At 35.2% G+C, this 27,718-nt stretch overlaps 3 protein-coding genes across 10 annotated transcripts; 1 reads left to right on the forward strand and 2 right to left on the reverse strand.

Moving 5' to 3' along the window:
• Positions 1–996: 996 nt before the first annotated feature.
• On the forward strand, positions 997–8,799 carry LOC105199723 (anoctamin-4). Of its 4 annotated transcripts, none has more exons than XM_039457754.1 (14): positions 997–2,149; positions 3,094–3,403; positions 4,317–4,461; positions 4,854–5,136; positions 5,259–5,410; positions 5,596–5,724; positions 5,817–6,016; positions 6,117–6,254; positions 6,346–6,563; positions 6,678–6,986; positions 7,074–7,383; positions 7,479–7,684; positions 7,769–8,056; positions 8,148–8,799. In XM_039457754.1, exons 1-14 carry the CDS (start codon positions 2,015–2,017, stop codon positions 8,433–8,435), a joined length of 3,111 nt encoding a protein of 1,036 aa, XP_039313688.1. In that variant the 5' UTR covers positions 997–2,014; the 3' UTR covers positions 8,436–8,799. The 4 variants fall into 4 exon arrangements, with proteins under 4 accessions (XP_039313688.1, XP_039313689.1, XP_039313687.1 ...); XM_039457753.1 differs by having other exon boundaries at positions 1,000–2,149; positions 5,479–5,724; XM_011166931.3 differs by having other exon boundaries at positions 1,005–2,086; positions 5,479–5,724.
• Positions 8,800–8,859: 60 nt separating this feature from the next.
• LOC105199730 (protein son of sevenless) lies at positions 8,860–19,517 on the reverse strand. 5 transcript variants are annotated; one of them, XM_026139531.2, is made up of 20 exons: positions 18,689–18,796; positions 17,819–18,082; positions 17,615–17,698; positions 17,435–17,515; positions 15,393–15,542; positions 15,109–15,320; positions 14,852–15,035; positions 14,537–14,783; positions 14,207–14,446; positions 13,776–14,139; positions 13,514–13,703; positions 12,587–12,823; positions 12,313–12,468; positions 12,026–12,208; positions 11,829–11,946; positions 11,468–11,757; positions 11,174–11,390; positions 10,806–11,104; positions 10,202–10,439; positions 8,860–10,115 (listed from the first exon to the last, which is right to left on the reverse strand). In XM_026139531.2, the coding sequence occupies exons 1-20, from the start codon at positions 18,794–18,796 to the stop codon at positions 10,027–10,029; spliced, it is 3,951 nt and encodes a 1,316-aa protein (XP_025995316.1). In that variant the 3' UTR covers positions 8,860–10,026. The 5 variants fall into 5 exon arrangements, with proteins under 5 accessions (XP_025995316.1, XP_025995315.1, XP_025995314.1 ...); XM_026139530.2 differs by lacking the exon at positions 18,689–18,796 and adding an exon at positions 18,174–18,547; XM_026139529.2 differs by having other exon boundaries at positions 10,806–11,390; positions 18,689–19,517.
• Positions 19,518–25,082: 5,565 nt separating this feature from the next.
• On the reverse strand, positions 25,083–26,772 carry LOC120359679. The gene is made up of 5 exons (XM_039458043.1): positions 26,711–26,772; positions 25,684–26,170; positions 25,457–25,619; positions 25,142–25,378; positions 25,083–25,103 (listed from the first exon to the last, which is right to left on the reverse strand). Exons 2-5 carry the CDS (start codon positions 25,722–25,724, stop codon positions 25,083–25,085), a joined length of 462 nt encoding a protein of 153 aa, XP_039313977.1. The 5' UTR covers positions 25,725–26,170; positions 26,711–26,772.
• Between the last annotated feature and the right edge of the window lie 946 nt (positions 26,773–27,718).

The raw sequence follows: 27,718 nt of genomic DNA on the forward strand, positions 1-27,718 counted from the left end.
ATGCATCTTGCGAATAAAATTCTTGCGAAAGAATTACAGGAAGAAATATTTCTACTTTTTGCATTTCGATAGTTTCAGTATAATAGATTATTTTCAATCTCGATTAGCTAACTTACCGACGTTTCATTAGCTTTTTATGCTGGGAAAATTCTTTTCGAGTATTAAACATGCAAAAATAAAAACACATTTAAATCAATAACGAAAAAGAAAGAATGCGTACAAGTATGGAGTATAAAGATATTAAATGTATTTTTAAACAATTGAAATTTAAAAAAAATTTATAAATTAGTATACGTATTTTTTATGTACCCGATAACAACGAAAAAAAATTTATATTAAAATAGTTGTCAATACACATAAACAATTAACATGTCTCAATATTTTATTTAAATATATCAATTTGCAAAAATTTGATTGCAATTTACGGAGCGATCTTAGAACGCTTTTGCTCATAAACTTACGCGCACTTATTGCTTTACTAGACTCTTTATAGAAATTCTAATTGAATAATTTGCGTTTCGTTATACAGATCTAATGTAGGATAATAAATCGAAATAAAAAAAAATAATAGGTTTGCTCAAATAAACGTTCAAATTAACTCGATGACAAATCAATATCAAAGTCGTTTAAATGAAATAATTTCTAAAGTTTTATATAATAAGTAGAGAGAGAGAGAGAGAGAGAGAGAGAGAGAGAGAGAGAGAGCATTCCAACATCAGAAAGTAATCTTTGGTTTATTAATGTATGCGCGCAAGAAAATGTCGCTGTGAACGTGGGTAGATATACCAGGCGCGTTTTTATTACGTCCGCGATCTATGAAAAGCTGACGCGGCGCGGCGACGCGACGCTTCAAGTTCAAGCTTAAAAGAAGGAGTCGATGATGCGTTTAATGCGACATATGTAATACACATGTTGTGTTCATTGGGTAACCATAGCAATTCCGAAAGCCTCGACATTCCACCGTTCGACCGTTCTCACCCCCGCCGTCGCGCGTGGGTGAAATCTTCGCCCCTGAAGGCGAAGGTAATGCACACGTACGCCCTCGCGGAATGTGTGCGATCACGTAGATAAGGGACACTGACGGGGCGATACATAAGTATTGCTTCTGTTGTCCTTTGCTCAGTATATCTCATACTACCGTCGGGAAACAACTATTCACTCGGGGACGATTCATTCGTACAAATTTTTTCTCCAACGGTTCGAAACGGAAAAAAAAAGAAAGAAATCAAATAAAACATACGCGCCCGCGTACGTGGTAAACTTTACCATTCGATCTCGCGCTCCGCTCTTCTTCGTTTCAATCTAGCAGATCGGTCGTAACGGATTACGACCATCGACGCAACGATTTAAAGGCAAAATAGTGAATTAAACTTTATTGAAAAATATTTCAAACTCAAAGATATTGTGAAAGCTCGTCAAGTCGATGATGGCAGCGGATGGCAATGCGTGAATGATCGATCCAAGTGAATCTGAAAAGTAACATTCCACCTCTCGTGGAATTAAAACGTAACTAACGATCCATCATGATTCGCTATGTAAAAACGTACTCGAGAGGATTAAATGGACGAGGCTTTTTCCAAGTGTCTTCGCTCGTACCTCCGTAGATGAGGGACGTACGTCCCGAGGACAAAGGCTAACCACTAAACCCTTGATCACCGCGTGATTCTTTCTTCGAGCAAGGTTGATTCGTGCTCCTTTCATAATTAAATGACTGTTGAACGAATGCAAGGCTACCGGCAAAGCGCGATTATTTAAGCTATCGACACTGATCGATACACTCGTTTTCTCGTGATTAACTATCAGGCGCGATCGAGAAAGTTTCGTTGGAAGTGCCCGGTAATATTTCGACGGATATCTAAAGGATAGATGATTCTTTTGAGTGAATAATCGATGAATAATCGTTGGAAGAATTATCAATAGTTGTGAAACATCGTTTCCGAGAGAAAAATATGTTACTGAACCAATCGACGCTCCGAACACTGTCCATCGAAAGTCTTCCGGTCTTCGCGAATGTATGTTATTAAAAGAAACACGAAGAGTCATCAACATGGATGATAACAAGCAGCAAGTAGACGATGACAGCCAGGTATACTTAGAACCGTTCGAAAAATCGGTTTTGCATCCCGCGCACGTGAGAATATTTCTCATAGTGAGTTATCGTTTAATAATATACATATATGTATATATCAATATGTTAAGTACTACATCTTCCAAGTGTAGCACGAGCACATATACATATGTATATAAAGAAAATGAAACGAAAAAATATTGTCAACGGCTCATATAAATTTCAATAGAATAATAATTTGTATAAAAATTTGTCAAATAATAAACGGGCGAGCGAAATAGTGAGGTGTCAATATTAATTTCGCATAATTATCTATGTAATTCTATTTACATTACAAATTTGGAGAATACGTAACGAATACGCAAAATCTTGTCGAATAATTAGATTGAACAAAAAATATCGTGAGGCAGATATTGTCAGATAATTACGCGAAACTAAAGATACTTACAATTAATTAAAATTGACACCTATTTTGTTTGCTCGTTTATGTGGCCTTTAAATCAATTTTACTGAAAATAAAACAATTGATAATGCATAACGTTAACACATTTACGAGTTTGCGCTTCCGATATCTAAGTAATCCATCTGAATAAAGGCTGCACGTTTAGATGTATCTGAACGATACATCTAAACAGCTCGGATCGATATCTGCATCTGTCATCTCGTCAAGGGACTGTAAAAAAAGCTCATTATCCCAAGTCTAATTACCGGTGTAATCGACGTAATGTCCTTTTTCGCTACGTAGTACGCTAGCAGGAACTCGCGTTGGGTTTCGATGTTTAAAGGTGATTAAGATATCGATCCTCTGACCATTTTATTCTTCGTCAACTCATTTCTGTCGTTCTGTCTCTCGTTGGCATTACCGTTGAACCCATTATAAAATTAAAGCTCCGACAATAACGTTCTTCCACGCATCGCGAGGCAATAATAGACACGAATAGGGATACATATAAATTGGCGGCGGCGGCGGCGGCGGCGGCGGCGGAATAAATGATCCAGCGGAAAAACGTCTAAATAATTTGCAGCAAAACCACAATGGAAGGCCCAACAGTTGGGGCAATTTTCTTCGTCCCGATGATAACAGCCCGGTCGAGCACCAATTCAATGACGAGAAATCGAGTGGCTCCAGAACCAGCTCTCGCGCGTCCTCGGCCAGATCGACCAAGGGCTCTCACAGAGGAGTCAAGGGGGGAGTCTACGCGAATCGAGATGTCATTTACGAGCCTGACAAAAATGGCTCGCTAGCCGGCGAAACGCCGGCGAGTATCAGGAGAAAATTGTCGAGAGCCAGCGTATACCCATCCGGAACGAATCTGATCGCGCAGGATGCCTTCGGTAAGAATTAATTTAATTTAATTTAATTTAATTTAATTTAATTTAATAAATAAAACGGTGAAGCCCTGAACGCTGAACGCGCGAAGCGACTGGATCTTTCGTTATTTCGAGGCCGAAGCAAGGCGGTGTGTGCGAGGCGTTCGATAGCGTTAGGGAACACGGAACGCGATTGTCAACCCGGTTGTCTCTCTCGAACGTTGTCTTCTCGGAACTTGAAACGCGCCTACATACTACATTATACGTGAGATTGCACGTTTGCTCGACAAACATGGGAACTGCTGTAATTTTAACTCGTCCCACTTATATGGTGCTTTAATAACGGAATTTGTTAGATATTACGTATGCGATATCATCTGCACGAACATAAAAAAAAAGAAGTAAACGAGAGTGAGTCGTGGAAACCTGCGGGGTTGTCTATAACAGCGATAAAGCTATGTCAGTAAACCTCGATCAATATGCGTACGAATGTCAGCGTGTCACGAATATCGGATGTTAATAATGCAACGTTTTACTCGGCTCTAGTATTATCATCCTACGAATGTGAGCTCTAACTTCCTGGTTAACTTTTTGCTCTTTTTCGTAATAGCGTTCTACTTTTGCGAAACTATGTCGCGAAATTATAGACCCTGCGCGTTATCGTAAGGATACTTTCAAGGCGAAGTAATATAAATCTTACATCGCTCGATGACATGAAGAAAGGCTTTTTGCTTTTATATTTAATCCATTATATCAATATAATTGTCAAGCGGCATGCGGCACTTTCCTCGAAATGATGTGAAAGCCGTTAGGGCGCGGCCGACTTTAGAGTCAACTTGAAAAGAGAGTCGAAGCGCTTCACTCTTAAGCTAAAGCTAAAGCGTGTAAGCTTCACATAGCCATAAGATTACGCTAAATTCTATTTAAACTGAACAAGGTCCCAAACTCACGGCACCCGCTACTCCGGAAATCAATCCTTCGCTACCGGATACACCAGTTTCGTTGGATTTCGTCGAAGGCAACGCCGGAGATTCATTGCCGTCGAAAGATACGGGAATCGATCCCGAGCTACTTTATTTTCGGTGAGTAATTGTCTATCACGGCGATATGTCACGAGCTATTTCGGACCTTACACAATCGAGTGCCAAGACGTGTATACATATATGTGTATATAGATGGACGTAGGCACTTTTCTATTATTACCAACTTAATACAATTATCTAGAACGTTAGCGATTGTCTCATCATTTTTTTATCGTTACTTATGCGCGAGCGAGCCACTCGGAGAAAGAAAATGCGAAGGGTCGTTTATTTCGGAGGAATAATTTCTCTTATTTTTAGAAACTTTTTCTATAAAACATGCGTGTACGAGATAAAAAGTATTAAGTATTCTTTTCAAATTAGGCCATCTGTCGAAAGGACTTTTTTAACGTGTCACGATCAAGCGACGATTAACCGACTCGATCTAATTTTAGCGACGGTCATCGAAGAATAGACATGGTATTAGTCTATCAGGAAGAGAACGAAGGGGTCATGACCGAATTAGAAGCTCGTCGGCGAGAGCAGAGACGAGTGTTTCAACAAAATCTTTTGAAAGAAGGTCTGCAACTGGAGCTCGAGCCGAAGGAGAACTCGTTCGATGGGAAAACTAACTTTTTGAAATTACATATACCTTGGAAAGTCAAGGTGCAATACGCCGAAATAATGAGTTTAAAACTACCTACCAAGAGATTCAAAACGATTCCTATGAAAACATGGGTACGTGTTGAGGCGAGTTAAGGCGCTTTAAGGCAAGCGCGCGTTAGACGCGCGTTCTAAGCTTGTGCGTTGCGCGCGTATTATCGCGCCTAAGTGACGTATAAACACTTTTGAAAACACAGGATGCAGACGATGCCAAAGAACTATCCAAATTTTGGGCGCGATGGATGCGATGGACCAAATGGTTTCGTAAAATACATACTTGGGATACGTCGAAATATCCCGAGGAACCACATTTTTATGATTACATAGATTCCAGCGATCGTGAAGAAAGGTAAGGCCGAATAGTCGAATAGTCGTCGTCGAACGACTTATTATAACCAATTGACTAACGTTCGACAGATTTATCGTTAAGGAAAGAGATAATTGTTACACGCCTGCCCAGAGATCGTTAATAGTGATGCAAATATTATTGCGAGCGAGATACGACGAGAATCATGAGAAATCTGGTATTCGCAGGCTTTTAGCCGATGGAACGTATCTCGATTGTTTTCCTTTGCACGAGGGTCCTTATAATAAACCCATGCGCAGCGGAGAGATTCTCGATAGATACTTGTTGTACTTGATATGGGCGAGACCCTCCCAATGGTAATAGAAAATATAATACTTGGATTACTCGATGTCGAGCATCGAGTTATTTTGCCTTATTATTATCTGAAATTGTTTTCATACATTTTTAGGTATAAAAAACAGCCATTGTGGTTAATAAGAAGATACTTTGGCGAGAAAGTCGCTCTTTACTTTGCCTGGCTAGGATTCTACACGAAAAGCTTATATGCACCAGCAGTGGTAGGACTTTTATGTTTCATTTACGGTCTTTTAAGCATGGACAGCGTAGACAATGTTCCTAGCAAGGAAATATGCGATCCTAATTTAGCTGGTAAATGAATGTCCTTGATTAGAATAAAAGATAGAGAGATATCATGACATTCCGTAATGCCCGTAATATTTCTAATTTTATATTTAACGCAATATTTTAGGAAATATCACTCTATGTCCTATTTGCGATAGAGCGTGTACCTATCAAAAACTCGGCGACTCTTGTCTATTCTCAAAATTGACTTACTTATTTGACAATCCCGGGACTGTCTTCTTCGCTATTTTTATGTCTTTTTGGGGTAAGAATTGAGAAAGGGTAAAGTACTTCATCTCCAACACGTGTTCGTTCTTTAATTATATTTCGATACTGACGTAACATCTTTGACACAGCTACGACATTCCTCGAGCTATGGAAACGACGACAAGCCGTGCTCGTTTGGGAATGGGATCTTCAAAACGCCGATTACAACGAAGAGCCTAGACCTGAATTCGAGACGTCCGTTAAAACGTTTCGAATAAATCCCGTGACGAAGGAAAAAGAACCGTATTTGCCCGTGTGGTCTAAATTCATCCGAAATTTGGCTACTGGATCGATAGTATTTTTTATGGTAATTATATCACGCGCACACATTTCCACACACACACACACACACACACATACACACACACACACACACAGTGTGTCATCACAAATTATTATCGTTATATTATCTTTTGCGCAGATATGCGTAGTCCTCGGGGCGGTTTTAGGGACGATCGTATATCGCATTTCGTTGGTTGCTATCTTTTACGGTGGAGGTGGTAGTTTTTTAAAAAGGCACGCAAAGATATTCACTTCCATGACCGCTGCCCTCATTAACTTGGTGATAATCATGATACTTACGCGAATCTATCATCGGTTGGCTCGTTGGATGGTCAATATGGAAAATCCGAGAACGCAGACGGAATACGAAGCCAGTTATACGTTTAAAATCTTTTTATTCGAGTTTGTCAACTTTTACTCTTCTTTGATTTACATCGCTTTTTTTAAGGTATACCAGCATATACGACGTCAAACGGAGGACGGAGGAGGAGTTTCACATCACGAGATTCATCTCATATTTATTTATTTATTTTAGGGAAGATTTTTCGTTCATCCTGGCGATGCACAAGCGCGAGACTCAGAGTTTTATCGTATTAAAACGGACGTTTGCGATCCTGCTGGTTGCCTTTCCGAAGTCTGTATTCAACTTGCGATTATAATGGTCGGTAAACAATGCTTTAATAACATTGTCGAAATTTTATCACCGAAATTGTGGAATTGGTGGCGCAAGAGAACGCATGTCGCGGCGACGAAAGACCACGGTAGAAGATACACGTGTTGGGAGAAAGATTATCAACTTCAAGACCCGGGAAGATTAGCTTTATTCGACGAATATTTAGAAATGAGTGAGTCTGGCATTACGCGTAACGCTTCTATCAACTTCTATTTACAGATTTACATATCTGTATATACATTTTTTCTTCTTGCACTGTTTACGTAGTACTGCAGTATGGATTTGTAACATTATTCGTGGCAGCGTTCCCCTTAGCACCTCTATTCGCTTTATTGAATAATATCGCTGAGATAAGATTGGACGCGTACAAAATGGTCTCGGAGGCTCGAAGACCTTTAGCCGAGCGAGTAGAGGATATTGGTGCTTGGTTTGGTATTCTTAGGGGTGTAACTTACGTGGCGGTAGTATCAAATGTACGCACGCACCTCTCACTCGATACTCGATATTCATCGAGTCGCGCCCGCAATCTTCAATCTTACGAAATATACGTGTTTCAGGCCTTCGTTATCGCGTACACATCCGACTTTATTCCACGTAGCGTGTACGCATTCGTTTATTCGCCCCACGAAGATTTGGTGGGTTACATCGATAGCTCCCTGTCAGAATTCAATACTTCCGATTATCGCGATGATATGAAGAGCGACGTAGAAGCTAAACATCCGGAAACGTGTCAGTACAGAGGCTACAGAAACGGTCCGGATCACATCGATCCTTACGGACTTAGTCCGCAGTACTGGCATGTTTTCGCCGCGCGTCTAGCATTTGTCGTTGTCTTCGAACACTTTGTAAGTTGACAAACTCCTTCTTTTTTTATAGTAATATAACATGATAAATTTGTTGTTTCGATTAAGATAAAACTTTTTTCCTTTTAAACAGGTTTTCGCAATTACCGGTATTATGAGCTACGCAATACCAGCTGTACCACATTCTCTGACAACTCAGATACAACGCGAACAATTGATCGCTCAAGAAGAAAAATATGAAAAGGAAATAAGGGGAAAAGAGGATGAAGATGATTTACTTTCGGTTTTGAGGGAAGCCGGAAGCATCGGTAGAGGAAGCTGGGCCAGACGATTCAGTAAATTGAGCGACGCTTTAGATACTCACGCTGACATTAGGCATAGTAAACGCAGCGATAGCTCCACAGTATGGCAAGTGCCGTAAAATCGAACATTACCTTTTTATTATTGTTCATTCCACTCATAAAATTCGAGGTCATATAAGATTAATAAGGAAAAAAAGCCAAATGTTCTGTCTATTGTGTAAACATTAACTATTCTCAGTATCATTTCCAAATAACTCATAAGTACCAGTTTTATAATAAACTTACATTTGCGCTTTTCAACAATTTCGACCCTAATTATCAGATGCACTGTAAAAAACGCAGATATAAGGTAAAAGTTACAAATACTGTTACACAATATACTTTTTTATTTTACATAATGCCATATTTTTTTCCTAGAAATTATTACAATCTATATTATGTATGTATATATATATATGTATATAGAATATATTTATAATAATATACATGTATTTTCTCCCTCTTTCCCTCCTGTATATATATATATATATATATGTGTGTGTGTGTGTGTGTGTGTGTGTGTGTGTGTGTGTGTGCGCGTGCGCGCGTGTGTGCGTGTGTGTGTACATGTTTTTGTATACATGTTCATTTCGATACACATCACTTTCTTACGTCTATTACTTTAAGAGCTAAATGTCTAATTACATTAACATATTTTTTACATGAAAACTATATCACAGTTGTGTTTGAAGGAGAGATGGGAATTTAAAGGAAGCCATTCAGGTAACTGATACTGAGCGTAGTCTATTCAGTAAGATTATAAAATGTGATAAAAATACTAAGTACTATTTTAAATAGGAAAACTTGAAAATTTATCAAAAAAATTATCAAATAATCATTTAACATTTTTTTCTATTTTTGCATTTAATAATTTGGCACTAATACAAATACTTTATTTGCAATCCATCAATCTATCAGGACTCTGCACGAATTGTACTTGCCGGCCTATTTTCAACTTTACGCTTTGCCCTTGTCTCACTTCATGCTCATTCCAAATAACAATTGATACTCGGACAGCACGCAACTTTCGAAATTGTAATTTTCAAAAAAAAAGGGGGGGGGCTAACATCATACACTTTAGACTTTGTGTTATTCTACTTTTATTCTTGGTCAAATCGTTCTCGCGAATCAAAAAAGAGGATGGGCATCATTAAAACTTGGAACTCGGACAACACGCGGGTTGGTGAAATAAGAGAATTACATACATACATCTAGTCCTTAACTCTTATCAGAGCGTAGCGACCTCTCGACGTATTTCTGTGATGTGCGCTGTTTACAATTTACACAGATATACGGGACTTACAGTTTAACGGCTTTATCTAGAGAAATTCTCTTGACAAGATACCTCTCGGTGGTTTGCTATTGTCTTGCGAGAGGTAACAGTCGAATAAAATCAAATGTTTTAAATCAGTGAGATATGAACCTAACCCGAATCTTCGGCATAGAGAGTAGACGCACGACTCTCTGTACCACGATCGCTACAGGTTAGATAAGAGGATTAGCGCTAGTTGAAAATTTGCTAAAATGTGCAATTCATGTCAAACCTAATATTAGATTATGTTTTTTTGTGTGGCAAAAAATTTCAACTTTACTTACCAAATGGACTAAGCTGCGACTGAAAATATTTTTCCAATAAAGTAAAAAAATAAAATTGTGTGGAAAGAGCAACACTTAGCTAGGTCCAGGAGGGGTAAAATTAAACATGGTAGTAGGTGGACGTCCTGGTAAAGGTTTTGGTGGTAACCTCGGCGTTACTGATCCTGAAACCCAATAACATAAAAAATAAACGTCTGTGAAAATAAATATCTGTTATACACATAAATTTGTAAACGACATATTATCTCACCGTTAGGCTGCGTTGGTGGAAGTTTTGTAGGGCTAGAACTATTAAAAGACATATGTCTCCGTGGATGAATGACAGTACAGCCTGTATTTTCTAACGTGGAATTTCGACGCGTTAATATTGCCGAACTACTCGGGTTTAGCGTCGCTGGAAGTCGTGATGGTACAGGTCGCGGTGGTAACGGCGGTGGCGAAATATCATCTCTCGGAGGAAGAATTGGTGCATTTGGAGCTTGTTTTGCCTATATTTGTTCAAAACAAATTTCTTACTTTCTTGAAGAAAATCACATGATAATATCTTGTTTTTCATTAATCTTAGTGCAAAAATATTTCTACTCTAATATAATATAGAAATATGAGTTTAATATAACATATCTGTCAAAACATTCATATCCAATATAACAAGTAAGAATGAAAGTAATAAACATTGGTATTGAATAAAAATAAAAATAATTGCTTGATTTAAAAATAACATTTTTTTTTAGAAAACATTTAAATTTGCAATATTTTAAAATCTTGTTACAAGAAGATATCTCAACATTGAATTATTATAGTATTCGAAAAAAACTTTTAAACCAAATGTATCTCAGATAATTTTAAAATCTTACTTGTTGCGGCGATTCGCTGCATGAACCTTCTCGTCTGGGTTTAGGTCTGGGTGGTAAAGGTGGTGGAGGTTGGCTAGGAGGTACATTATTGGGAAACGATGGTGTTTGTATTGCACTGGGACTGCCACCTGGCAACGGTAGAGACGTTGTAGGACTTATCATGTTTATAGTGCTATTAAAGACGAAGTGAGTTTGAGGATTCGTAAAGAAATGTCCAGGAGATTGAGGGCTGCTACCCGACGAAGCGAGTGAAAGCGCCGACATGCTAGGTGGACTAGGTGATGCCGGTGGCACAGATGCTATAGAATAAACGACGAGAGTTATATTTATAATTGTAATTAATACGTGATTTAAGTATAAATGCATACCTAATAAGACAGGCACAAAAACGCTATGGTCCATTACATGTGGAATTGTGATTTGTGATCCATGTGGAGGTGTTTCCGGTAATCCGTGGGGAAACGCGTCCGCTGGAGACTCGTGTAATCTTACGCTGGATGTTACCACATGTAACGGAGCTGGTAATCTTCCGCTTCTAGCTTTGATTCCTGGCGATTTCAAGTTCAACTCTGGCCATTTACGCGGCTATTGCAAAAATTTAAGAAAATGTAAAAGACATAATAATTTTTATACACTGTATCATTGTGTTAAATAACGCTTACAAATCGTGGAGGTTGCCTGCATCCTCTTGGTTCTATTTCTAAGCTTTTATTATATAAATAATTGCTTATATCCGCGTCTTTCATATTAGGATCAAAAGGACATAGATTTTCAAGAAATTGCCTTATTCTAGACTCCACCAAAAGACAATAGGGTTGATTTTGATACTGTTGTATTTCACCAGTTATTTCTGCTACTTTTCGGCGTTTGCTAAAATTAATAAGCTCCGGACTTCCTGGTAAATAATCTGAATTTCCTTCTTCAATATGCAGAATATTAGTCAAGTACATACCTAAGAATAAAAAAATAGTTTAATTTTCTTTAATAATAAAGGACTTTGTAATACCACTTTATAATATTTACCAAAGAATGGTACGCAAGGTGGATTGATAGATCTTAGTTTCTCTTGATACTTCCGAAAATGGTCGTTATTAAGCTCTCGTGCTTCTTCCAACGCTTTTTCTAATCGTGCAGGTAATTGCTGTAAAAGTAAACTTGTAAAAAAGTAATAGTTTGTTATAAGAATTTTGATTTTAATTATGTATATGAATTGGACATACCTGAAATGTACACTTTAATCTGAAAACCGAAGCCGATCCCATAGCACTGATAACAGCTAGAACGCCGTTAAAATTATTGAGATCTTGCAGCACCATCATTACTTCGATTGCACGTGATATAATGGCTAATCTCTCGTCGAAATTTTCAGCTTCTACTATTGTCTTTTCTAACCATCTTGTAAACTATCAAATCGTAGTAAAATGAAAAAATAAAATTAACGTGACATAAAACAATAAACATTTAATATCTCGCGATATATTTCTGATAACTTAAAATGCAAACTTACATTTGTTGTATGCTTAATCATTTTCAGCAGATTTGGTGATGTCTTTTCCTTATCCTTTTTTGTCCATACAGATCCGACTAATTCGGAAGGCTTTACTGTTCTATACAGATCAAACTCCAATAATGTTAATTGTCTTGCTAATTCGATAGGATGTAACTGTAATTGATAAAGTCATTTCAATATATTTCGGTAACTGATATTGTCATAAATACATCAAGATATTAGAGAAATATTATTTTAAGAAAAGGAATTAAAGGATAAATAATTTATATACCGTAAGTATTCCATATTCTTCTTCAGGAACTTTAAGATGCCACTCAACCGGTGGAGGAGATCGTTCAAAACTAAATGTGATAGGTCGTTGTTCCGATGGCTCGCATTTTCTTTGTACAATTTTTATTACTGAATCAACCCATTTCCGCATGGATTTACCACTAACTGTATCCAAAAATAATTGCAATCTTTCCAAAAGATTTCTATCACGTTCAAAATCGTAAAAATGATGATCCACCTAAGAAAAAGGAAAAATAAAATAAAACAATATTTTAGTACAAGAAAAAGGCTAAGAAGGACCGAGATAGAATACAATTTAAAAAAAATAAATTTATTTTAGTAAGTTAAGTTAAACTGACAATACGTTTCAACTTACTTGGTCTTTTTTAGCCATTCTAATAAATAATTAAGGACAAAAATATTGTTAAAATAAATATAAATAAACGTTTGCAACACAGCATACACATGTCAAAAGTTACTTCGATTGTCAAAACTTATCAAATCAAACAAGATAAAAATTAAAAAAAGAGCATATATAATAGAAATTAAAATGAAAAAAATATTAGTCTATGGAATCGGAATAATAAAATGTCAAGGTGTAGTTAAAATAATATACTCATACTTCGTTGCGCGCTATGTGAAAATAAGTTGAGTTCCAAGTGATAAGATTAGTAAAAAGAATGTCAGGTGTGATCAAGTATTGATAAAACGTATATTCTAATAAATATTCATTTGAGGAGGACTGAGGTTATCCAAACGTACTGCGAGTTTAACTTAATAAATTTATCTTTAAAAATTACATCCTACTTTGCCTGTGCTTCTAAACCCTTTACTTTTTTTTGTTTTGCAAATACGAAATGTTACTTCTTATTATTTTAAAAGAATCTGGAAATTTAAGAGAAGCGAGAAATTAGGAAATGTTACTAACCCAATGTCTTAAAACGTTTAAAACTCTAAACTGCACTGGCTGACAAAATTCTTTCCTATATCTTTTCCAATCTTCTCTAGCTGTCTTACATACAGAAGGTTTTTCTTCTTCACCATAGACTAATGAAGGATCTGGTATATCAAATCTTTCTATTAACAATGTCAATAATTCTTGAGGTGAGCAAAAACTCCTGTAAAATAAATTGTTAAAATATAAATAATTTATATGAAAAGTATTAATAGAATAAGCTATCGTTACTTACCTGTAAGTAGTAAGGAATGTTCTTACAAAAGCTGGATCAGCATATATGTGATAAGTTAATCTCTCTACTAATTTTATCAAAGTTGCACCCTTAATCAAGGGAACACCGCCATTTTCTCTGGCCTCCAAAACAATATTTTCCGAACTATCTTGTTCGGCAAATTTATATAAGTGAGATGGAGGTAGCCTCAACGGGTGCTTTCTTTCCTCGTCCAAGAGGATGCTATCTAAAGTTCTTTCTAACATACTTTTTGTATTCAACATGACTAAATCCGCCATCCAATTATTCTTATCTTCGACAGATTTGGCAACAAGAATAACATTAGGGTGGTCCCTTGGTGCAATTTCAAAAGCATTTTTTAATTCTGTAAAAATATTTCAATTGTAAATAGAGATGACACAAAATTATAATAAAGTTGCATATGCGTTTACCTTCGGTATCTTCTCTATCAATAATATCGACTTTTCTAATGAAAAGTCTCTCTTTTAATCGGAGTTCACCTTGGTGAGTCGAATGTCCACCTACTCCGACTGCTACGATACCTGCTGCAACGGTAACGCTGACTCTTTTACTACCAGTTGGTTTACACAATATTAATAAACCATCAAATAACAAAGCTTTCCTTTCTGTTAATCTTCGTCCATTACTAGCCACTTTTTTCAACGTATCCTCTATATAAACATTATCGATATATAACTATCGTTAATCTAAAGAAATGATTAACTATTAAGAGATATGATAAAAAGATATTTCCTTATTACCTCTAATAAATTCATTGCAACACTGCCCGATATCTTTTTGATCCCAACCGTCTACAGTCTTTTGTAGTTCATTAATTTTCTCCAGTACCGCTTGCCTCCTTGCTCTGCTCTGCATTCGCAAGCTCGTATCCTTTTTTGGAAGACTTGCTACAGATTGCATTAATTCCATTTGTAGTGGTCTTAACAAACCTTGCACCTGTTCCAGCGTTTCGGCATCCTCTGTATTAGTTGTACGCGTATGTAAAACCTAAAATTTTAAAATATATTAAGTAGATTGTTAGAAAAATAATTTTATATATACAAGTGAAAAGATACCTTTATGTAATCAAAATACAGGAAGCAGTGCCATATAGGTTGCAATAGAAGTTTTGGCAGATAATATTTAACAGCCTCTTTAAAACCATGGCCTGCTGCTCGTAGAGCCGCACTTGCTTCGGGTCTTGATAGTAAATTTGTTAAAACTTCCCGACTAGCTGGACTATTAATATCTTTCGCATATCTAAGAATATAATATAAAAGTAGTAAGAATTTCATATGCATAAATTATATAATTACAAATACATAATACATACTTTATATACACATCAAATTCTGCTGCCTCTGCTAATTCTTCAAAACACGAACCAACTGTAGGTGTTTGTTTCTCTTCAGCAGTAATTTCCATTATATCTTCTAAACTGCCGAGTAATGTCATAGTAACTTCATAAATATCTGTAATATTACTGAAAAGCGTCTCCAGTTCACCCTTATCTTGTGCTAACTTTGCAATTTCTTCACGAAATACCTAGTAATAGAAATTCATTTTTTTAAATTTTTCTTGATGAAACTTCCATGTTCTTTAATTACGATGTATTACTTTGATAATCATATGTAAGTCACGGATGTAATGCCGTTCATCATGAATGAGATCTCGAACAGACTCTTCATAAGTCTGCGAAACAACTGTACCCAAGCTACTCTGTGGACCTTCCGTACAATCATCTTGATGAAACATGTCCATCAGTACCTATTGATAAATTATATTGTTACAAATAATTATATTTTTATATTCTTTACATCAATATGAAAAAAAGAAAAAAATAACAAATAGAATACTTAACAGTTATGCTCATCAAAATTTATTAATGGCCAAAATAGCTACAATAATAGCATGCAACATGAAAGTGATTAAAAAAGAATGAGACAAAAATTTAAATTTTTTATAGCAATTCGTGTGTGCTGTTAAAATATTTTCCGTCAGTGTGTTTGTGACTCGTATATACATATATAAAGTTATTATTAAACGCATGCTAAAGTATAATTAACTGAATATAGCATAAGTAATAATAATTGTATATAATATATATGATGCACATGTTACTTATATTAATTCTCTATATATTTAGTAAAGATGAAAACACACTTTATACATGGGGATAATCACATAATTTGGACAAATTATATTTCTTCTATGATTAGCCATAAAAAGTGAAAAAAGTGGAAAATCTGAAAAAGTTGAAAAGAGTTTACTTACTAAAGTTTAACTTGCTTTAACGTTTGATGTTAATGTTAAAAAAGTTATTGTTCTGCACATATATAAAATAAATTATATTAACAAGCAATTCTTTGAACAAGCAATCAGTTATATATTTGTAGAGAATAAACTAGAAAAAATTATACAATATTTATACACAAAACAATTAGATCACCAAGATATAGAATTTGTCCAGAGAAATTTTGTATTCAAAATTATAAAATTCAACTCTGTTCTTTAAATTTATTTCCTCTAATTCCAAAATCTTATATGTATTTTACGAATATTATTTATATTGATAAATTAAACATAATTATAATTGAATTTAAAAAAGATTATATGCTGAACTTATTTTAAAGCTTCTTGCAATTAAAGTACTAGAAAATTATATACTTTCTTAATTCAATTAAATAGTTTATAATTGCGATATTATGTGTATACATATAAAATTATATTTTTCGATTATATAAATAATATTATATTGATATTCATTTTGTTGTGCGTTTAGTGACAAAAAAGTCGCAATATATCTTCTAATCAACTTTTTCAATAAAATTTGATACAAAACAATAGGAAAAGCCGAAGAACAATCAAAAAATAAAAAAAAATACATATAAGACTAATATAATTTTTAAAAATGATAGAAAGATAGCAAAAAATATTGACACCTTAAATTTTTTCTGTGCGATCACGAGTACGTATCACCTAGAACAGCATGAGCGAAGAATGAACATGGTTGTTAGTGGAATTGTATGTTAACAAAAAGCATGTAAAACCAAGCATAAAATAGATGCAGCCACAAGTAGCCAATTCTAAAATTTATTAGTGTACCTATCGCTAGTAACAGATGCTTCAAAAATTATGATTTACAGATACAAATTAATTACAGATTATGGAAAAAATTTATAATTTTTATTTTTTATCAAATAATTTAATATAAACTAAAAAGTTGGTGATGCATTTTTAAATAAAGTTTAAATTGATATAATAAGAAAAAACAATTTGAATCTAGCAATAAATAATAAACTATTACTAGCAAGGTATCATATTTCTCTACTGCATTTACTACTTATTTAATACGACGTAATACAATTTGTTTTTATCATATTTCTTCTATACAAGTTTATATAAATATATACACCATTGTGTATCTAGATATTTTATAAGACTGATTCGAAATATCACATATCACATAATAAAATTATTATCATGGTACATTTACAAAGGTATCTACATATATGTATATGTATGTGTGTGTGTGTGTGTGTAGATTAATTCAAATCAGTCTCAAAATATAAATAGTACAACACGATACAGAGTGCATGTTAGTTGAGGTGCAGTGCAGAGACACAACATTAATTAAACTTGCACAAACAATAGCTTACCACATCCGCGTACATCGCGACTCTTATGTCTTCACAGGAAATCTCTACATGGTGAATATTTTTCACATAATTTCCAGCTAGCTGAAAAGAAAGTAATCTTAAATATTTCCAGACAATTCTTGTAAAATAAAAATGGCATGCAATTACCGAGAACGGTTCAATATTCTGAACTCTACTCACCTTCAAAATATCAGCGGAAATGTATTCCAAAACACCGACTACAAAAAGACTAACTTGCGAATCAATTTTATGCTGTAATACTTCCTGTTATAAAAAATAACGTGTATTGTAATTATACAGTTTTAACATATTTTTTAATATAATATTCCTAAACGATAGAACCTGGATGCAACGGTGTGAGTAAATAAGCATATAGATACATACTTTTTGTAATAACTGATGAATCTTGTCAACTGGTAGTACTAACGGCGACTTCTTTTTTCCTTTCTCTAAAGCATCTCTCGCATCACGAAGAGCCCATCTATCGATGGGTGTAGGAAACGTTCGTCTTACTCTTTCCTCTACATCTTGAGGAGTCTGAGGAGGTGGATGTCCACAAAGCATGCCTAGCATTCTTAAAATTAAACTCTCCACGTAGTCTAAGGCATCTTGTCGAGCTTCAAGACTAGGATGTACTTGTTCTAGTACCTACAAAATAAATGATATTTTTTTGACTATTAACGTCTGTACCTGTAGTATACTGTCACGTACAATTATATTATACTGGCCATAGACATACAATTTCATAATAAAATATAATATTTTGAGACAGATACGTTGGCGAAGGAGTTGACAGTAGTCGGAGAATAGAAATAAGCGCGAGGATACGATATCGCGAGTATACGATAAAAAAATCCACCAATCGGCGATGTTGATAGGACGGCATTTAAGAAATCATATGGTGGTCGCGCACGGCAATGACGTCGGTCGGTGTCGTTGATCGATCCAGCCTCGACGTAAAATCATTGGGACGAAAAATGATCGAGCGTTGGAGCGAACAAAACATGAGGGGAAGAAGCGGCGCGGGAGCGAAGTGGAGGGGATAGAACGGGATAGTAGAAGACAAGAAATCCAAGTATATACAAGACGGGCGCGATGGACGGACGGGCGCATAGAGTGAGCGAGAAAGCTGAAGAAAGAGGCGGGGGGGGGAGAGGGGAGGCGAGAGAGAGAGAGAGAGAGGAGGAGGAGACAGAGAAGGAGCGGAGCGGAGCAGAACTGAGCGGAGCAGAGTCGGAGCAAGGAAAGATGTACCTTGCGCAGGGAGTTGACAAACACTCCCTTCCACTTGGCAGCGTTCTCCTCTTTCTGAAAATCGTAGCCCGACGGCTCGCCCGCCGCTGACGCCGGCGACGAAAACATTTCACCGAGTGCTCGAGAGTCACGCGCGCTTGTCTAAGATAAGTTCGTGGAATTTTCAGCAAAGGGCATCGCGTCAGCAACGACGAGAAATCGGCCAAGACATCCGTCCATCCATCCGTCGGTCGGTCGGTCGGTCGATCGGTCGGTCGATCGGTACACGACTCCTTAGGACGCAGACATCTCTCGCGTCTCGCGTCTCTCGCTCTCTCGCGGACAGCTCCTTAGCTGTGGGCTCTCCTTACTTTCGACACTCGACAGCTAAGCCACAGCTACTCGATTGTATCCGCGCGCTGCTCTCGTCGTCGTGTTCCACGCGCCGCTGCTCGTCGTCGCTCCCGGCGGCGTCACCGAGGCCGAGGCCGTGACCGAGCCAAGAGTCCGAGAGCTCCGGCACTCGTACATCTTACACGCCCTTTACTCCGTGATTTTTCCCAGCTTCCGTAACGAACGCCAGCGTTAACACACTACCGACTGGAACCGAGCCCGAGCGGAACTGAGGACCACTGAAGACTGACGACTACAACGACGACTGACGACGACTGCCCCCCGTCCCATGAGTCCCATCCCGTGATGGCCGCGATACAATCGCTTTCTGACTATTTATCGATAAATGAGAGTAAGGGATGGGCAGTTTGTTCGATCGATCGATTACCTCACCGATGTTTTCAAATTCGCCCAATCCTACGTCACACACCACACACACACACACACACACGCATACACACACACACATACACACACACACACAAACACACACACATACACACACACACACAAACACACACACACACACACACACACACATACGCACTCTCCCTTTTCTTGTCCCGCTTGTGTCCGCGCGAGACGATTTGCGGAATTTTAGGCTCTCATAGAAATATGTCGTAACGATGTGCTAGCCAATCAACGCTTCCAAAAAATTAGTCTCACGAGAACGTTGCACGTGGCGCGTTCGTAAATCTGTAATGAATTGCGAGAAATGCACCAACGAAAGAAAGAAAAAGAAAATTCAAACGAACGATAACAAGTATCTGCAATATCTGCATTCTTTTTAATTTCCAACTTTCGGCAGAGAGGAATCTGAGAGCGGCCACGGCGGCCTTTTTCCTATAACGCTTCGAAACTCCCGTACACTAGTGACGCACATCTATTCTGATCAGAATGGGAACTACGTGTCACATCCATTTTGCAACCCGCCGTTAAAAACAGTGTGGATGTTAGCACGGACAACAACCCACATTCATCTCTCGAGAAATGGATGTAGGTTGTTGTCCGTGCTAACATCCATTTTGCTGCAAATAAAATCTGACGCGTATCGCGTATGTTGCATCCAGAACAGGGGTCGAGAATGTGCACAAATGATTAATTATGTCTACTTTCGCGTAATTTTTTATTTATTATAGTCTGAATTATTTACATTAACATTGATATTAATACATATCAATACGTTTATGCCCATATTTTGCACATTCATATTTTTACTTAAAAAAGATGTTTAATAGTAACAGAGAGAATTTGGTTCTTTAATAAAGAAACATTCATTTTACGCAGTACTTAAAAAATAATTGTAATTAACATCGCATCATATGATGAAGAAGAAATAAATGTCTTTCCATGAATAAATATACCATCTTTTTATTTTTACATAATTCTTTATTATTTAAATGTCTTCAAATTATGCTTTTGAAAAAATTAGCTTTTTTAATTTTTTTAAATCTTGACGCAACTCTCTCTCTCTCTCTCTTTCTCTCTTTCTCTTTTAACGTGATTGTCCTTTAATTGTTTAGGTCTTCAGTTAGAGAGAGAAAGCATCGCGGTGATAGACATGGAGCAAGCGGCGATGTTATCTCTATGGATACCCTCCTCTTCACTCCCCTCTCGACCCATCACGATTTCCGTGCTACGTTTAGGCCGTAAAATTCAGAAAGAGGATTTCGGACGATTTCTGCGCAGGGACGTAGAGAGACTAGAAAGCGCCCACTCTTTTTTTATTATGTTACAATGGCATATATATGCATACGCATGATTTACAAATGACAATACACGCGATTAATATGGCACAATAAATAATAATAATAATAATAATAATAATAATGTAATAAAAATCAATGAAATATATGGATACTTGAGTATTATTTTTATTCTCTAACTTACAAACGTGAAGATTATTGATCTGATTTTAATACAACCTTTCAACAGTTTTTACGAAATATCACGTAAAGATTAATCCAAACTTTACAAAAAAAATTAATAAAGAATAATATAATAATATACGATATAAGGTATTAAAGTGTTAATCAGTAAAGTAACGGATTTTAATCAAATTCTTCTCGATGGCAATTGTGGAAATGATGGAAATGGGATGGCAATGGGATGGAAATATTGGAATGAATGCAATGATGTTAATGGAATGGCAATAATGGAAATGATGACAATGACAATATGTATAGCCTGACGGCAATGACGGCAATGGTGGAAATGATGCCAATTATGACAATGTTCTCGATGTTAATGATGGCAATGGAATGGCAATATGGAAATAGAATCGCATAATGGAATGAATGCAATGATGGAAATGTTATCAAAAAAATGGCAATGATGGCAATAATAAAAATGGTGGCAATGTCGGCAGTGGCGGCAATGGCGTAATAATAATGGCAATGATGAAAATAGGATGACAATGATGGCAACGATGGCAATAATGACAATGATGGAAAAGATGAAAAGTAGGCCATCCCATTGGATGGCAATGATGGAAAGAATGCAATTATGGAATGCAATTATCGATTCCTGAATGACATGAGCTTGCTGCTGTATTTGGTCTGTAATACTACGCTGTAACTTGCGTATTATGACGATTGTTCGCTATCGCATATATACTTTTGATAAATTTACTAATTAAAGTAACAAATCGGTAATGATGTGTATTGTGTTTTTCTTTTTATGTATTTGTACGTTTATAATTGTCAATGGCGAGTAAACAAGATTGCAATTTATTAATTTTTTAAATTAAATCTTTACGATACATGACAATTAATGTATCTTGATCAAAAGTTATTGATGATAACGACAACAATGATAAATATATTTCTGTGATGATGATGCAGTAGGTCTTTGAATACTGAACTTGGCTGAATAAGTAGGTGAAGTTATATTAACTCTTATGCTGACACGTTCAATTATTAAATTTATCAAATTAAATCCGGTAAATTTAATAACTAAAACGATAAATTTAATAATTATAATTTATATGTATATTATGCATATATATACAGCGATTAAATTTGTTAAGGAGTCGATTTATGTACAATTAGAATTGCTCGAAAAATTGGAGTGTAACTTTATTACGACACAACAGGTACTAAATTGCGAGAAGGAGCATCTTGAATTTTACACACTGTGACTTGCCTGTTATGACGATTGTTTGTTACTACATTCGCCATTTTTGATAAATTTATTAATTTAAATAACAAATCGGTGAAATGGTCAAAGTCGTAGTGACGTTTATTGTGTGATATTTTTTTATGCACTTTTTTACTTGTATGTTTATAATTGTCAATGGCGAGTAAACAAGATTGCAATTTATTAATTTTTTGAATCAAATCTTTACGATACATGACAAATAATGTAGTTTGATCGAAGATTGTTGATGATATCGACAACAATGATTGTATTTCTCTGGACGATGATGATGCAGTAGGAGTAGTTCTTTGAATACTGAAAAAATATATTAACGACACTTGGCGGCAGGGCTAAATGGGTGAATAAAGTTATATTAACTCTTATGCTGACACGTCAATTATTAAATTTATCAAATTAAATCCGGTAAATTTAACCATTAAAACGATAAATTTAATAATTATAATTTATATGTATTATGAATATATCTAAAGCGATTAAATTTGTTAAGGAGTCGATTTATGTACAATTAGAATTGCTTGGAAAATGGAGTATAATTTTATTACGACACAACAGATACTAAGTTGCAAGAAGGAGCATCGTAAAACTTTACTTTTTTCAATTTTCAACATTTTTCTTCAAGAATTTATTATCTTTTTTAGGTGCCTCTAACTTCTCGACACTTCTCTCAGATTCTAGACTTCTTGCCGCAAAGATCTTAGCTAAAGACCTAGAGACAAAATGTTTGTAGCACTCATGTGTGTCTTCTTTCAAAACCTCAATCATATGTATTTACTTAATTCTAAGAGGAACGAATTGTCGCATCGCCCAATCACTTTAGGGATCTATCAATTCTCATTTTAAGGAGATTTACAATTCTGATTTCTTATATCTTTCGTTTGCTTAGGATTCACTTTCTATATTTATTAACGTTAGTCACTTTTCCGGTTCGTCATTCGAGACGTCATTCAAGCAGACAAAGCCAGGTCCATAAATTTTAATTTATAATTTTGATAATTCCTGTTAGACGTCTCGACTCAATTTTATCTCTCGTCGTCGACGGACTTGAATAAAACTGAAGTATTTTTTTTCAAATCTTGACTTGTCTGTCCTTACGGATCATTTTGTATCGGGGTTACTTCGAACGATCGCTCGAGTAATTCCAACACTCAAGGGCCTCGCACATGAAATGCATAACGTAACACAAGCACAACATAAGACCAATGGGCCAATGAGCATCCAGCATAAAGTCGCCATATTGATTTACATAACATTTTCATTGGTCCGTCAGTCTTATGTTATGCTTATGTTATGTTATGCATTTCATGTGCGAGGCCCTTTACGCATAGCTTACGTCATCTGTTAAAATTTTTAACCTATTAGCCTAGTTTACACCGAGTACTTGATACACGTACTAACTAGTAATTTTCTATTAAATTATCTTAATTTCAACAATAAATTTAAAGAATAATATACTAAGCTGGTACAATATAAATCGAGATAATTAAATATATGTATCATGTATACATGCATCGTCGAAAGTAAGATAATTTAATAGAACGTTACGAGTTAGTACGCGTATCAAGTGCTCGGTGTAAACTAGGCCATTGACTTTGTCCGTTAATGTCAATTTTAAATAATGCAGTTTATCTGTGCAATACTCAAATTTCCTTGTACAATTTGAGTGAACGTGTGAAGACACATTTTAATCTCGTTTCGGAAGTCGTGTCGATACCTCGTGTCTATTTGTAGTTATTATTTTTGTGATGGAATGTGATCTCGATGATCTACAATACAAATTGAATTATTATATAATATATTATTATTTGTATACACGGTTGCCGCACCGTGTATTCTAAATTAAATTATAAGTTGATCTCAATTATATCCCAATAAAGATTGTATTATTTTTCAATAACTATATTATTTAAATTTAATTAAAAAAGTAAACTTACTAAAGTATAAATAAACTTACCGTTCATTTAAACGTGTAGCCGCCCTGGCTCGGTTGCGATGCGCTGTTCAAAGGTGTTCATATAGTTCTTCTGGCCTATGTGTTTTGTTGGACATTAGTAACGTACAAATCTTGATTCCATTTGTATTTTTTGTGTACAACGTGTTGTTCGTGTATCCAGGAGATTAATAATTTTTTCGTTTTAGGGATCTATCAATTTTCATTTTAAGGAAATTTACAATTCTGATTTTTTATATCTTTTGTTTGCTTAGGATTTGTTTTCTATATTTATTAAGGTTAGTCACTCTTCCGGTTCGTGACAAAACGTCATTTAGGCAGATAAAGCCAGGTCTATAAATTTTAATTTATAGTTTTGCTAATTCCTGTTAGACATCTTGACTCAATTTTATCTTCCGTCGTCGACGGACTTAAATAAAACTCAAGTATTTTTTTTCAAATCCTGACTTTGTCTTACGGATCATTTTGTATCGGGATTACTTTTAACGATTGCTCGAGTAATTCGAACACTTACGCATAGCTTACGTCATCCGTTAAAATCTTTATCTTATTGGCAACTTCATCAGTTAATGTCAATTTCAAATAATGCAATTTATCTATGTCCGACAATTCTACCTGCGATCAGATTATATTACGAAATGTATTCTTGAACGATAGCCAGTTCTTGTATTTGCCATCGAATATCGAAAGCGATGCTTTGGGTAATTTGAGCAAATATTGCTCTTGATTTTGTCAACGCACAATTTCTTTTTTTTTGTTTCTATCTTAACAATCTTATCGCTCCGGTTGTAACATTCGAGAGTTATATTTCTCAGAAACAATTTCTATGCTTTGTCGCATTTTTTCTTATAATAAAATGAGGAATATTCGTTATTTGCGAAAAAGGAAATCGTGGATCCTCTGATCGTCCCTAATTCATAATAGTTCGTTAAACAGCTATTATTATAAATATATTTACTTATTCGTGGACGAACTCGGCAAGAAACTCTCATATTTCCTTTTAAATCTTGTATTATGTTATGGAGTATTTTATTTTTATTGTATAATTTTACATTTAATTCTTCTGATTTTTTTAATTTTAATTTTAATACCTCTAGTTCTTTATTTTGTTTTATTTGCGTTTCCAATTCTCGAGTGAGTTGCTGATGTTTTTGCGTTAATGTGTTTGCAGGTGGCTCTCTACTCTGTTTTTGAGCCAAACGAGATTCCATCTGTTAAATAAGTAGAAGTAACTTATAAATATTACATACATCAATAAAAACTTTATATATGTTCTTGTGGTAATTTACCGTGGCTGAGCCCTTATTTTTGCACTCAAAAGTGCATTTGCACCTTTGAGTGCAAAATTCTTGCTTCGTATAACACGAACACCTGTGGTTACTGCAGATGCTAACGCTGCAGTAATCCCTCAAGGGGGACTTTTTATTTAAATTTTGCTCTATGTTGAGCCTTCTGAAACATAAAAACGTATAATAGTAAATAACAAATAAATATTTAATATACCATTTCTACTTACCCATTTGATTGAGCCATGGATGAACTCGGTAAAAAACTCATATTTTCTTTCAGATCTTGTATTATATTACGCAGTATTTGATTTTTGTTGTGTAATTTTAAATTCAATTCTTCTAACTTTTTATTTCTTTTTTTCTGTATTTCTAATTCCAATTGAATGATTTTACATTGATCTTGTTTTAATGTTTTTATAGGTGACTATTCTGTTTGTGAGCCAAACGAGATTTTATCTGTTAAACACAATAAGTAGAAGTAACTTATAAGTATTACATAAATTAAAAAAGACTTTATATACGTTCTTGTGGTAAGTTACCGTGGCTGACCCTTTATTTTTGCATTCAAAAGTGCGTTTGCACCTTTGAGTGCAAAATTCATGTTTTGTAAAACAAGAACGCCTGTGATTACAGCAGGTGCTAATGCCGCATCTCGGGTAATCCCTTAACGAGGATATTTTTTTGCTCGAACTTTGATCTTTTGCGTCGAGCCTTCTGAAACATAAAAACGTTCGTATAATAATAAATGAATATTAAATTAATGTTTAATAAATGTTTTTAATTATAAAAGTGTTAATAAAGTGGTAATAAATTTAATATAATATCTTTCCGAGTTCTTGGACAAACTCGGCAAAAAACGCGGATATTTCTTTTTATATCTTGAATAGCATTTTGTAATACTCGAATTTTGTTGTATTGCTTAACAGTAAGTTCCTCTAAGTATTTGTTTTCTTTTTTACGTAAATTCTTAATCACTTCTTGCGTTTTTAACATAATTTAAAAGCTTTTACATCTACATTCTTTGGAGCTTTTGAATCAAACGTCTGCGTCAAAATAAGTATTACATAAATTAAAAACGACAGTTTAAAATATACTCAATGTAAAAGAAATAAAAATGTTCTGTGGTAATTTACCGTGATTGAGACCTTATTGCTGCATTCTTTTGAATCAAATGTCTGCGCCAAAATAAGTATTACGTAAATTAAAAGACAGTTTAAAATATACTCAGTGCTAACGCTGCACCTGCAGTAATACCTCAACGGAGACATATTTTGTTCGAACTACTTAGATCTTTTACGTCGAGCCTTCCATTATCTGATTCAGTCATGTTTCTGTCAGTCTCGTATACTGCAATCTATAACAAAAAACAAAATTTTTCAAACAGTAGCGGAAAGATAGGAATGCTAACAATGCTAAAAAAGTACAAAGTATACTTCTAGAAAATATTGATTTCGATGGAAAAAATGTACACACAAAACAGTTGTCTGTTGCTATACAGTCAAATATTTTGTTTAAATATAAACAAGTCAAGATTGTAACTATTAATAATTATTTAAACTTAATTAAATTAAAAATAATGACTTATAGAATTAATTTGTCACATTAAAAGATGTAAGACTTCTGGTAATAAGAAAGTGAAAGTGTTATTGGCTACCCCGCGAGTCCTACAAGTGTCCTTCTCGTGGGTTTCAAACCTTCAAATGGATTAAATCTTGAATTTTTACTTGTTGCATCCGCCGGTACAACAACTCCAAGAAAAAGTATTTTATTTAATTGTTTTTTCTTCAATATTGAAGAAGATAAAATAGCAAAACTGGAAAAGCTGTGAGAAAGAATATGTGTTTGACAACACAAAATCAATAAAAAGGTAGATATACTGATTTTGAAACAAGGAAGGCACAACACATCATTTTCTCCAAATGAAAAGAGAATTCAAAAAATCTCTGTGAAGTTGGCATCACTTTTTCAAAATTTGAAAAAAATATGCACAGTTCTGGTTACTCCTCGAAGAGTTCTAGAGTCTTCGAATGATTAAAAAAAAAGTTCTGTTGATTAAAGCAATAAAAAAACACTATATAAATTTTGGGGGGGCCAACTTCAAAAATCTCCAACTTTAAAAAGCTGTAATAAAATTGGTTTTTTTCCGAATTTCTTCAATATCTCTGTGTTCTGATAGCCCACAGAAGATATATACCTTTTATCATGATGTATCGAATTTCTGAACTGAAAAAGGAAAGACTTATATCAGTCAAATTTCGAAAT

This window comes from Solenopsis invicta, chromosome 15 (genome assembly GCF_016802725.1).
Source record: "Solenopsis invicta isolate M01_SB chromosome 15, UNIL_Sinv_3.0, whole genome shotgun sequence".
Classification (NCBI taxonomy): Eukaryota; Metazoa; Arthropoda; class Insecta; order Hymenoptera; family Formicidae; genus Solenopsis; species Solenopsis invicta.

Excerpts from the sequence above, each read along its gene's own strand:
- LOC105199723 (XM_039457753.1), top strand. The coding sequence starts at position 2,015 with ATGTTATTAAAAGAAACACGAAGAGTCATCAACATGGATGATAACAAG. Across the intron at positions 6,987-7,073 it reads TTTACATCGCTTTTTTTAAG|GGAAGATTTTTCGTTCATCC; the intron begins GTATACCAGCAT and ends TATTTATTTTAG. Across the intron at positions 7,685-7,768 it reads ACGTGGCGGTAGTATCAAAT|GCCTTCGTTATCGCGTACAC; the intron begins GTACGCACGCAC and ends TACGTGTTTCAG.
- LOC105199730 (XM_026139529.2), bottom strand. The coding sequence starts at position 18,796 with ATGTTTTCGTCGCCGGCGTCAGCGGCGGGCGAGCCGTCGGGCTACGAT. Across the intron at positions 14,784-14,851 it reads TGTATTTTGATTACATAAAG|GTTTTACATACGCGTACAAC; the intron begins GTATCTTTTCAC and ends TTAAAATTTTAG. Across the intron at positions 12,469-12,586 it reads AAGAATATGGAATACTTACG|TTACATCCTATCGAATTAGC; the intron begins GTATATAAATTA and ends TATCAATTACAG.
- LOC120359679 (XM_039458043.1), bottom strand. The coding sequence starts at position 25,724 with ATGAGTTTTTTACCGAGTTCATCCATGGCTCAATCAAATGG. Across the intron at positions 25,620-25,683 it reads TCCATGGCTCAATCAAATGG|AAGGCTCAACATAGAGCAAA; the intron begins GTAAGTAGAAAT and ends TTTATGTTTCAG. Across the intron at positions 25,104-25,141 it reads ATATGAGAGTTTCTTGCCGA|CTGTTTAACGAACTATTATG; the intron begins GTTCGTCCACGA and ends TTATAATAATAG.